This window comes from Carassius auratus, chromosome 16 (genome assembly GCF_003368295.1).
Source record: "Carassius auratus strain Wakin chromosome 16, ASM336829v1, whole genome shotgun sequence".
NCBI classification, from domain to species: domain Eukaryota; kingdom Metazoa; phylum Chordata; class Actinopteri; order Cypriniformes; family Cyprinidae; genus Carassius; species Carassius auratus.
Window position 1 is genome coordinate 1,772,697 of NC_039258.1, and position 12,347 is coordinate 1,785,043.

General features: G+C 34.6%; 2 protein-coding genes across 3 annotated transcripts; both read right to left on the reverse strand.

Moving 5' to 3' along the window:
• Positions 1-67: 67 nt before the first annotated feature.
• LOC113115703 (islet cell autoantigen 1) lies at positions 68-9,912 on the reverse strand. 2 transcript variants are annotated; one of them, XM_026283254.1, is made up of 13 exons: positions 9,745-9,912; positions 9,270-9,299; positions 9,002-9,134; positions 8,839-8,911; positions 5,301-5,424; positions 5,014-5,212; positions 4,741-4,866; positions 4,465-4,563; positions 3,059-3,147; positions 2,912-2,961; positions 2,581-2,823; positions 1,831-1,911; positions 68-1,430 (listed from the first exon to the last, which is right to left on the reverse strand). In XM_026283254.1, the coding sequence occupies exons 2-13, from the start codon at positions 9,284-9,286 to the stop codon at positions 1,318-1,320; spliced, it is 1,347 nt and encodes a 448-aa protein (XP_026139039.1). In that variant the 5' UTR covers positions 9,287-9,299; positions 9,745-9,912; the 3' UTR covers positions 68-1,317. The 2 variants fall into 2 exon arrangements, with proteins under 2 accessions (XP_026139039.1, XP_026139038.1); XM_026283253.1 differs by having other exon boundaries at positions 9,002-9,167; positions 9,745-9,908.
• A 1,130-nt stretch (positions 9,913-11,042) lies between these two features.
• LOC113116794 (neurexophilin-1) lies at positions 11,043-11,792 on the reverse strand. Its single transcript, XM_026285118.1, has one exon. The coding sequence runs from the start codon at positions 11,730-11,732 to the stop codon at positions 11,043-11,045; it is 690 nt and encodes a 229-aa protein (XP_026140903.1). The 5' UTR covers positions 11,733-11,792.
• Positions 11,793-12,347: the final 555 nt, after the last annotated feature.

Sequence of the window (12,347 nt, forward strand, 5' to 3'; positions counted from 1 at the left end):
TTTCTAAATATTTCAGGTGGCAGCATGCAATTTGTGTATGTACATTATAAGAGGTAACGTCACACTATTGGGTAAAATGAAACTGCTTTTATTCATTTCATGCCGTTCAGGGTTACAGTGGTATTAGAAATTAAAGAAACACACGAATACAACACAAAATAGTGAAAATGATATGGCATTATTTGGTGTAGTGTGATATGATTTATGCTGATGCATATTTTACACTGTGTAGAAAAGCACTGATATGAACTGACTTCAGTAAGGCCTTTCGGTCCCACTGTGTAATGTGTTATGTAGAATCACACTGACATATTTTTATTACATTTTATTGCAGTTGTATGTTTGTAGTTTAATAAGTAATTTGTAGTACATGATAATCGGTTTTCATAATCAAATAGTTAACCAACATATTCATAAATGCTTAATTCATACGACCTGGTTTGACCATGATGTTTGATTGGTATTCGTAACAAAAATAATACGAGTACAATAATCAGGTTCTGGAAGCAAAAATCCTATTTATTTTTATAATGTTTAAACCTTTCAACAACCTGCCATGAGCTCTGAGGTTTTATTATTTATTATATATTATTTTGGGGGGCATGCTTTTATTTTATTAAGCTTATAAATAAAATGAATAAAAAATAAAACCCGTCCAGAAACAAGCCTGGAAAAGTGAACCCAGTTGCTTTTTTATAACATGACCGTACAGTACATCTAAAATAACATTTTCAAGTTATGTACACCTTGACCTATTAATAGCTGCTTTCACATCAGGTGAAGTTTCCATTAGACAATATATTATATAATGTTCATTCAAATAATTTAACTGAAGGACTGTAATAAAGTCCTCTTATATTTAAGGCTTCTGAAATGCAGCATTAGTTTTAGTTGACGACACTAAAGACAAAATGCATATTTATCTACTTAACATTTGCAAAAAATAATTTCCGTTTATGTCATAACTGATCAAGGCAACACCTAAAATAAATAACGATAACAAAATCATGCAGTATCACAACAACTTACCGTACTGTTACTGATAATGTAGTGTAAGTATACATTTATGTAATACAAGAAAATCCACAATGTTATGGCAAATCAAACTGCTTTGACAATACTAGCAGATGCACAAGGAATCAAGGCCAGAGTGATTATTATTAGTTTCCTTTGGCAGCAATATTTCTTTATGAAAAAATTAAGGTTAACTGCTATCTATGGCATAAAGGAATCTGTCCAGTACAGGCGTCTGGAGGCCTCTCACATGAACTGATGATTGTGCGACGAGAGCGTAAAGTGCATCTGTAACAGGACAGATTAAGCGTTCAGGAGCTCCTGTTCTTCATCGGTTCGACCGATCGCGTCCGGGTTTGACAGCGGATCCAGGTCAGCAAACAGATTGAACCAAGCAGAGAGATCTTTGGAGGTATCTGTAATGAAAAAAAGGAGTATTAGAATTGGATTATATACGATAATACAACCTAAAGTTAGGGGTATACATTTTTGTTCTGAAATATAATCTGATATTTGGCCTGTCAATTTTATTGATTATTTAATTATGTGTTTCTTTATTTTTTTTATGGGTTTTTTTTCTCTGTGTGTGTGTGTTTGGCGGGGGGGGGGGGGGGGGGGTAATTGCGATTCACACATCTACAACTGAAAATAGATTCTTTTTGGATGAGAAGATAACACAAAATGCATTATTATTGTAATCAAATTTTTAAGTATTCTATTCTATAATACTGTAAATGCTTTTTTCACATCGATGCATCATGTTTACACTCTCAATACTGGTTATGACATATCATAAATGACTCTGATCATATTTACCTTTCACTGGAGGTTTGGAAGAGATTTGACTCGCTACAGATGAGTTTTCAGGAATATTCTGTGGAATGGCTGTTGTCCAACCTGGAATACAGACAATATTTAAGACTATTTGCAATAGGTGTACACTATAAGTTTGGGGTCAATTTTTTTTATTACATTTATTAACTTATTAAATTTTACTTTATTCATTCAGCAAGCACACATTTAATCATAAAAATAATAATAATCTGTGGTGGATATGGGCTTCCATATTAAATTGACTGAAAGTGACACTATAGAGAGTAAAGATTTCAAATAAACGCGGTTCTTTTAAACATTCTATTCATAAAAGAATCCTGAACTTTCCACATAAATATAATGCAGCACAATTACTTTCAACATTAATAATGCAAAATGTTTCTTTAACAGCAATTCAGCATATTACAATGATTTCTGAAGATCATGTGACACTGAAGACTGGAGGAATGATGCTGAAAATACAGCTGTGCATCACAGGAATAAATTGCATTTTATAATGTATTCATATAAAACCGTTCTTTCAAATTGTAATTATATTTCAACATTTTTCTGTGTGTCTCTATTTTTGATCAAGTAAACAAAGTCTTTATAGTTTTAAGAATATTTGTAAAAAAACGTTAAAAAAAATAAAATCGAACACTGGTGTATAGCTTGTTCCATAATGATCTATTTTTGTTGCATCATCTATTTCAGATTTCCTTCTGTCCCTGTGTAAGGGATGTTTCTGCAGACCTGAGACTGTGGACTGCTGGCCGTTCATGTTCTGGTCCAGTAGTTTGGAAGGCAGAAAGAAAGCGGGCTCCTCCTCGGACACCTGCGTGTCTGCTCTGTTACCGCCGGTCAGATCATCTTCCCCAAACACCTCACGCCATTCCTGTGAGAAACCCCTGTCCTCCAGAGAACTGCTGCCCAGAATCTCATTCAACAAACTCAAGCCATCCTTCTCCTGACTGCTGGAGAAAGTGTCATCATTTCCTGTAAACGCAGCGTGAAGTCACTGGTTTAAGGATGAACCTCTCTTTATCTGTGGATAAAAATCATTCAGCTTTCATGAAAGCTTCACCTGTTTGCATGAGGTTACTGCTCAGAGTTTCTTCTTCAATTGAAATAAGACTGAAAGAGAAGATATGATATTACAGGATATATGATATAAGTGATTAGAGATTTATACATGTCAAACTACAATAAATGAGGACGGAACAGCTCCTACGCTTCATCTGTATTCTGACTCGTCTCTTCATCTTCTGCTTTTGCCTTTGTTTTCTTCTTGACTTTTTTCTTTGCAGCTTGATCTGAACCCTGGAGTATCAGACACAACAGATTTGTTGGACATGCATCATAATATCACTGCTTTTGTGTTTAAATCATCAAAGATGGGAGTGTTTAATAAATGTAAGAGTTTTGTTTTTATCACGGATCTGAAACAAAAGCCTATTTTGAGATGATTAATCAATAAGCAGCAGGTTCCTGTTGTGACAACTTGCCCCATATGATGTGAAGACATTTCTCTACTGCTGACAATATCAAGAGGATATTCTTCTTGAGAACTGAGCTCTGTAGCACACACTATTTTTCTTATTCTAATACGTTTATTTGATCGAAAATATTTCAATTTCAATTTATTTATTTAAATGGGATAGTGCATATTCATGAACGTAAAATCAAAGTTGAATGTAAATACGCTGGATTTAGCACAATGCTAATTTCCATCCGTAGTCCCAGACATAAACAAATACAAACCAAAAAACAAACAGACAATATACATATCAACAAATATACATATATGGCTAAATAAACAATAAAAGTTCCTATACCTTATTGTACTTATTGTAATATTCTTTTAGAATACAAAAATTCCTGTACACAGACATCCCAAAGTGCTTATTATAAATATATAAATAAAACTACCTATAAAATTTTACCTGCATACTTAATGATTACATTTTTGTTATTATTTAGCCATCTTTTAAGATATTTCTTAAATGAAACAAAAGTGTTCATTTCTCTAATTACGGTAATTATGGTAAAAACTGTGAAATATTATTACAATTCAAAATAACTGTTTTCTAGTTTTCTATGTTTTAAAAAATATATTTTTTCTGTGTAGTAAAATAACATTTTCAGATTTACTACTCAAGTCTTCCATATCACATGATCCTTCAGAAATCATTCTAATATGAATTGATTCTTTAAAAAACAATTATTCTTATCAATGATGATAAGAATCAATGATCTAATTAAAACTATGATAGTTAAAAAGAACATTTATTTAAAAGACAAATCTTTTGTAACAATGTCATTTTTGATGTAATGCATCCTTACTGAAAAGTAGTAATTAAAAAAAATCTTACTGACCCCAAACATTTGTAGTGTTTTTTTTTCAAATATGCTATGCTAAATAAATGAGTAAATGTAAAGAAAAAGTAAAAAGTAAGATTCATCTTTATTTTAAACCAAAACATCAGAAACAAATCCAAATCTCATTGAAAAATGAAACTTCTTTTTTTAGTTTTAACACAAAATGAGATTTTAGTACATATACATATTGATATGAATAAATATGAGCATCACCAAAGATCTATAATAATGAGATTGATGTCTCCTGAAAGCTCTCACCCCCAGCGCTGAAGCCTCGTGAGTCTGGCAGCCTTTGAAGCTCTCATGAATAGCAGCCATAGTGTGAGAGGTTTTCTCCCAGAAATGAAGCAGTGTGGTCTGAAATAGAAGAAAAGACAGATATTTATCCTCATGATCCACATTGTTCTGAAAGGATAATTTATTACAAGTAAAAATAAAATCACTAATTAAATAATACATGCATCACATGTACAATGCTATCTAATCAGGTAAATAAATACAAATAAGCTACAAGATGCCATTAAAATGCAGCACCTGATAGGTGGTCAGAACGTGTGAGAGCAGATTACAGCGACTGGCTCCGAGCAGATCAACCTTCTGACACACATCATTCTTCAGTTTGTCAAAACCTGTCTTGGTATGACGCACCTGAGTTTGAACCTGAGGGATGAAAAAAGACCAAACTGCTGCCCATCAGAAACAACCAGCAGAGGTAAAGATCAACAGGGACATTTCAGACCTTCTAGAAGACATTCTCATCCCACGCTACTGTAGATGAGAATGATGTTTCACTACAGTCACACTGACCTTACGAAACTTCTCCATCTGTTTGTGTGTGTCCGGGTCCAGCTCCTGGGAAACGTCCTTCATCCAGAGCAGAGCTCCTCTGTACTCGGTCCGTGACTGCTCCATCCTGTTCACCGTCAGCCAGGTGTCAGAAATGGCTCGGTAACGAAACGTCTCCACCTCCTGGTACAGACGGCCCAGCGGAGCTCGCAGTGCCAGCCTGCAGGGAGAAACGAATAAACCAAACGAAGAAGAAGAAGAAGAAGAATTCCCAAACCTATCACATTTGATCAGAAGCTTGACGAGACCTCTGCTGTGAAGAGAAGCAGAGAGCTTTCCCAGTAGCTTGCATGATCTTTCCAGCACGACTTTTGTCCTGAGAGCCCTGCGAACGCAGGAACCGACCCAGTTCATTCTCCTCCTGAGACAAAACTGAAAAAAGCATCAGAATTTAGCCACATACATATGTTTTCTTTGAATAATAAATAAGGGTGAAACGTTTGAACGGCACATTATTGATAATAAAGGTACAGAAAGGTTTTTTTTTTTTTTTTAGCGATGCCTTAGACGAACCATTTTAAGTTTAATTTAAAATATATTCACTTTGGGCCTGAATGTGAAATCAATTGACACTACAGTTAAAATTATAATCAAGTATGTGCTTTTGTACATTAGCACAAGTATTACAAAAGATTATTTAAACAACAATTTAAAATGTACTTTAAGGTAAAAAAAAAATATTCTATTATCTGCAAGTATTTTTTTAAATAACTTGTAAAATAACTACATGTATACAGTATATAAAAAAGACTGATGAATGTAAGAGTGTATTTTGTCACTCTTAAGCCAGACATAAATAAATCTTTATATTTCATTTAAAAATTCCTTCCACTGTCTTATTAAACTTATAATAGTTGCAATTGTATGTGACCAATTAAAACGTGTACAGTACGTTATGAATATTAATCATATTTATGAGTTCACATTTGTATTGACTGAGTTACATTTTAGTACTTTTAAAAATATATTAACTTTAAATGTAATATCAAACAACAATCAACATTACTCAATAAAGCACATCAAAATAATTTCTAAAGCATGACAAAAGATTATTAAAACAGTAATTTAAAATTTACTTTAAAGTATATATAAAAAACTTAATAGTAAATGCACCCTAAAAATTAAGTAAGTAAATATTAAAAGTGCACTTTAGTGTGTTAAGTAACATAACATGCTATACTCTCTTGAAATAAGGTAAGACTTTAGCATAGGGACTACAATTCTCACTATAAACAAGTTGCTTATTAGCATGCCTATTATTAACATATTGGCTGTTTGTGTTTATTAGGTTTAAAGAACATATTCTGCATGACCACAATCCTACCCGATACATTAACTTAACAACTACCTTACTAACTATTAATAAACAGCTCATTTATTGACCTAAAGTCATAGTTAATGGTTAGTTAATAGTGAGATTTGGAACTTAAAATAAAGTGTGACCTTTTATTTCATCAATATTATGTTATCTGCAAGTATTATATATATATATATATATATATATATATATATATATATATATATATACACACACGTTTAAGATTTGATGTACACTACAAGTGCACACTGAATACAATTAAGCTTCTTTTTCACAAGCTATTTATAAACGTGTGCATTATATTAACCCCTTACTAGTAACCCCCCTTTTTTGGCATGGAGACCGAAATTACATACCCAAAATAAAAAGGTTTCTGCTCATGATTCTTTCTGACTAGATATATAATCAAACTTTGTTCACAAAGCTGACACTTTAAAGTTTACTGTTCAGGAATCAGAATCACTCAGACTGTTATGATAATAGAGATATATAAGCTCAAACATAAAAACAAAAATAAAAATATAAAAAACATATGTTTTAAATGTATTTAAAAAATTGTTGATGTAGGATATGAGTTTGAAAACACAGTGTAGCTAAGGCCACAAGTCTTCCAAGACTTCATAAAAAATTTCATAATCGAATCTGTAAAACTGTGAATTTTATGAAATATTTTCTAAGGCCATTTCATGTGTGTTTTTAGAGAAGGCTAATCAGATTGATTTATGGCCCTTGTCATCTCTGTGAGATCTCACATGTAAACTCTCCTGTGTATTTTGTGTTTGTTTGGCTGTGAAAACTGCCCAATTAATCCCTATCTGTTATTCCATTGTTCTCACCAAACGAGTCTTTCACACCTCCGCCAGGTATGACACATTATCCGCATTATTCTTTTATCATTATTCTTTTGTTTTTATTCCACCTTTATTAGCCTTGATTGTGGTTTTTCAGGCTTTACAAAGACACAAAGCAGCAATCTCACTTCAGTCTCTGTTTGCATTTAGCCCTTATTTATCAAAAGTCTTACTATAAAAATACAACAAAACATTTTCTTACGACCTTACGTGAATTATTGAGACAAAAATGCATTATGAAGAAGAAAAGCACCTGCTATTATTAGCATTGGTGCTAACGTTAGCATCAAGCTACATCTGACAATTTATGAAATTATTAGTACACTTTTACTAAAAACTCACTTTAAACCCCGATCGAGTGTTTATAATAATTTCCTTTAGCGATCAGGGGTGGAATTTGGTCGTTTACTGTTGTAAAAATATGTTATTTGTAGCTTTTTTCATCGCTGCACAAGTTAGCATTTCCGATGTACATTTTCGATTTTTTTTATAAAAACGCCCCAGATCTCAAGAAATTCTCATACCAAGCTTTACTATCGTAATCGCGGGTTTATTGTTCGGATATTTTGTGTGTACAGAGGTTTTTCAGTGTTGTTTTGGCCAGATAACTACCAGGAAGTGTGCAGGAAGCATGTGACACGATGGGGCGGTGTCCAGATATTACACTCTCAGATTGACTTTTGGGAAGGCCCAATCAGAGTCTGAGTCACACACCGCACGAGCTGCCGGCACAGCAAACTAGTGATGGGATTTATGGCTCTTTGAGGGGATCCGGATCTTCGCGATCCGTTCCTTTCAAAGAGCCGTTCAAAAGAATGGCTCTTTTGGCTCTTTTTAAATATTTAGTCAGTTTTAAGAAGCCAGCTTGGGAGCATCTCAGTTTATCCTGGAAATAATCACTGGGAGGTATTATGAGGTGAGATTTGTAGTCAAATAATTAAAGCTCAGATATCACACACCAATATCTGAGTTTGAATTATTCTGAAATATTGATTATTACCTCATTTCTCATGAGTGGACTATATTCCATAGGGTTGCACAAATCCCTCTGCTTAGACAGTGACATCATTATTTTGATTTACCTTTAGTACAAAGTGTGTGTGTGTGTGTGTGTGTGTGTGTGTAAAACTACTTTGACTTATGTTATTCATACAATACCTACTCACAAATAAACATAAAAAACAAAGCCGGCTGCAATGAATTTCTGTGCAAAACAGCTTTTACTACAAACACTTCCACACAAGAACATTGTTAACACACAAGAACATTTTGATAGAAAACTAATTTTTTTTTTAATATTAGTGCTGTCAAACGATTAATTGCGAGTTTTGCATCGAAAATAGAAGTTTTGTTGACATAATATGTGTGTGCTGTGTCTATTTATTATGTATGTTAAAACATAAATGTTTATATATTCATATATAATATAATTGATATACAAATATAACTATATGCATGTAAATATTTTCTAAATATATACTGTATATGTATTTTTATATACATAGATATACACAGTACAAAAACATATATTATTTAAACAAAAACGTTTATTTTGGAAGCGATTAATCGTATGACAGCACTCCTTAATATTAAAACGTGAATTTGCAGTTTACTTACAGCTGATTCTCCTTTGATACTGTTCAATCACCTTAAGGAGCTCCATGCACGTTCTCTGTACTGAATGAAACACCTGAAGGGAAGTATGAAAACCCACATTCATCACGTGACCATATGATTCATTCAGACTCAAAGGAAAGTTTGGACTAGGTCCGTTCCTCACCTCCAGTTTAGCGTCCAGATCAGCATCTGAAGCAACAACATACTCATCTTCCTTCTTTCCTGTGACTTTAATCAGGGTTTGCTTGGTTTTCCAGTATTTCTGCTGGAACTTGTTGACCACGGATGATTCTTGACTTTGGAGAAAGTGATCAAAATGAGAATTACCTCTGCAAAGACATGACAAACCAATTATGAAGGCATCTCATTTGCTTGAGTCTGATACTTTAGAATGAATGTCTGCAAATGGATGGTTTCTGCTGCATACTCACTGGTTCCCTTTCTCCATGTTTGTTATGTATCTGAAATAACAATGTCATTATTTCATTATAGCTAACTGTCAATAGTGTCACGTTTGATAGTCTAACAGTTGTTATTTATAGAGGACAGTTAGTCATTGCGTTACTGAAAAAAAAATCGTTCAGTAACGAAACCTGTATAATGTTGATCATTGCACCATTGAATAATACAGTGCACTGAACAGGCAGGCCTCTTTTTCATCTTTCAAGTGCATTTTTCTATTGGAACATAATATCTTCATTAACAAACTTAATTGAATATATCTAAACTACAGTACACAAATCACTCACAACATTCAGCTGTATGTGATTCCCACATCCGGATTTCATTCTCTGCCGCACCAAAACAAACACTAGCTATATTCTGTCATTATGCAACCTCTACAGTAAATACAGGAAACGATCGGTTTCTAATAATAACAATCAATTGAATTATCGTGAGACTCACCATATGAGCTTGGATACCGGCTGACGATTTTTAAGACATGCTTTAAATAGGAAAATAAAACGCTAACGTTATATGTGCATCACTGCGCGTTTTTGGGTGCGCGTCCTTGCAGATGCAGTGATGACGTCATGCGCGCTACTGCACGAGCGCACCGCGAACATGAAGGTGTAATGAGTGAGTGGGCTACAGTATTGACGTTTAGCTTGAAACGTGCACTCTAAATGCGCATTTGTGATACGCTTTGGTTTTTCGTAATTTTTAAAAGACCATTTAAGTTTCTTTGTATCAGTATTAATCCGTACTTCTCAAGAATACGGCAGAAGGTGCGTGCAGACGTTATCATGTGGTGCCTGTTACTTTTCTCAGCGCTTATTTGAATAGACTAATCACCGTTGTTTGCGATCATGTACATTTAGAGATGTTTGGATGGGAAAAAAGGAAACAAATAGAATTTTGCACTAAGAAACTGCAACCCGTTTTTAAACAAGTCTTAATGTAAAAAATAAAGACAATGTAGATGCAAAACCAAATACTTACATGATAGCCTTTAGACCTTTAGAAAATTCAATAAAAATTATGATAAACAAGCATTTTATATTCATTTTCAGTAGAAGTAATTGTCTCCAACAGTGTGTGGCATCAAACTGTAGGCCTATTCATTAATGAAATTACATTCACTTCATAGCGGTTTCATTAAATCATCAGAGAAATGACAAAACCGTTGACACACGATCTCAGCGAAGCAAAATCAATTACAGGAGCTCATTAAGTTTTGCTCTGTCCATGTCAGAAATTATGACACCTATTCACCAGCACCTGCCACAGAGAACAACTTCTGATGAAGTTCGTAAGTGTGCATGGAGACAAACCTGTACTAAAGATGTCTTTAAAGATTTTTCACTAATAAATAATGCATTAGTATATAATGAAATTAGTCATATTTATCTCCTCAAAATAGCGTTACAATCTTAAATGAATATACAGACATGCTTGTTTTAATAAATGCAGTTGCAATATGGATTCTGTATGCATTTTCACTGACACTTGTTTTGTGATGTCAGTTGCATGAAAATGTCTTCCAAACTAGAAGTCCCTTGTGTAACACTCATGCCAACCACAATCAAAAGGTAACAGATTATTACTACAGACTATTACTATGAATCAGAATCAGCTGATAAGTAAATCATGACAGATTGTCCGATTAGTGAACTTTTCCTATTCCAGTTCAAAATGGAAACCTGCCCGGTTATCTTAGAATAAACACATACTAATTTGTCTTTTATTATGAGACAAAATTATCATCCAAAAGGTAAGTATGGAGACTCGCTGTGGTAATTAAAGTCTGGACAGACTTTCTGCACCAGTTTGTAGTCCAAGCTATAGAAGTATATGTAGACACAGATGACTTTGAACGGTTTTGAGCAGAGCCAAGAAACATGACTGTGAGTCTGATCCTGGTCGCAGATATGAGACGGGTCATACCAGCAGCGTGTGCTTTTGGTACCTCTCTCCACCCTCTCATGCTCCACCCTGCAGTTAAACATCCTCGACTCCACCGAGTGCAGAATGGTTTGGGCCACTGCATCAAATTCCACCTCTTTGCTTGGAGGAACCAGCCCTACGGACACATTTCCACCTCCGGTGGTGTTGTATCGGAAATAAACGCTGAATGTCCCATTGCCGTGATCCACGATCTTCCCAGTGATGAGCAGATCGAGGCTCGTGGACTTTACTTTGCACTGGAAATCTCCCCAGCCGAACATCTTCTTAGCTTTGCCTCTTTTCACCGTGACCCGTTTCCGGGATTGTTGGGCGGACGGGTGTGTCTCGGTCAGGTTTGGAGCCCAGTCCCACAGCTCTTGATTGGGACATGGCTTGAGTTTGTCAGACAGGAGGTCTTGGTCAGCATCACGGACATCGGGAGTTGATATGGGCAATGGGTCTGAATCAGCACATGGATACTTCATTGTGTTCTTAGACCTGTCCATTTGCAGAGACCTTGCTGTCAGAGAACTATTTCCTTTGGCATATCTGACCTGAGACAACAAAATGAGACAACAAGGTTGTTTTACACCAAAAGATCATGAAAATAACACCATATCAGAAGGAAAAGATCTGCTTGACTTTACTTGAAATGATTTGACAGCAAATCTGTCATTATATCTACATGAATAGACAGACAGACAGACAGACAGACAGACAGACAGACAGATAGATAGATAGATAGATAGATAGATAGATAGATAGATAGATAGATAGATAGATAGATAGATAGATAGATAGATAGATCATGACAAACATGTTCAGTACAGAGGTGACAAGCACAGAAAAAAACAAACAGCATCTGCAGTGATGAGTTAATGAGATAATTTAGGAAGATAAAACAAAAACCTTTCATCTCAATTGCCTCATTTACATTTCAGAATTACTTTTTTTTTATGATACACAATACAGTCAGACATGCTGCTGTAGTGCCAGAATGCTGTAAAACATAATTAACTTCATTTGAAGACTGACAGTTTTTCCAAACAGCTCCGGGCAGGATTACGGCTTTCCGATGGCAGATTTACAGGAAGCTGGTTTAATGGATTAGGTCTCCAGCA

Coding starts and splice junctions, on each gene's coding strand:
- LOC113115703 (XM_026283253.1), bottom strand. Junction 4,867..5,013: donor AGATGGAGAAGTTTCGTAAG/GTCAGTGTGACT, acceptor TTCATCCCTCAG/GTTCAAACTCAGGTGCGTCA. Junction 3,148..4,464: donor ACGAGGCTTCAGCGCTGGGG/GTGAGAGCTTTC, acceptor CTGATACTCCAG/GGTTCAGATCAAGCTGCAAA.
- LOC113116794 (XM_026285118.1), bottom strand. CDS start 11,732: ATGGACAGGTCTAAGAACACAATGAAGTATCCATGTGCTGATTCAGAC.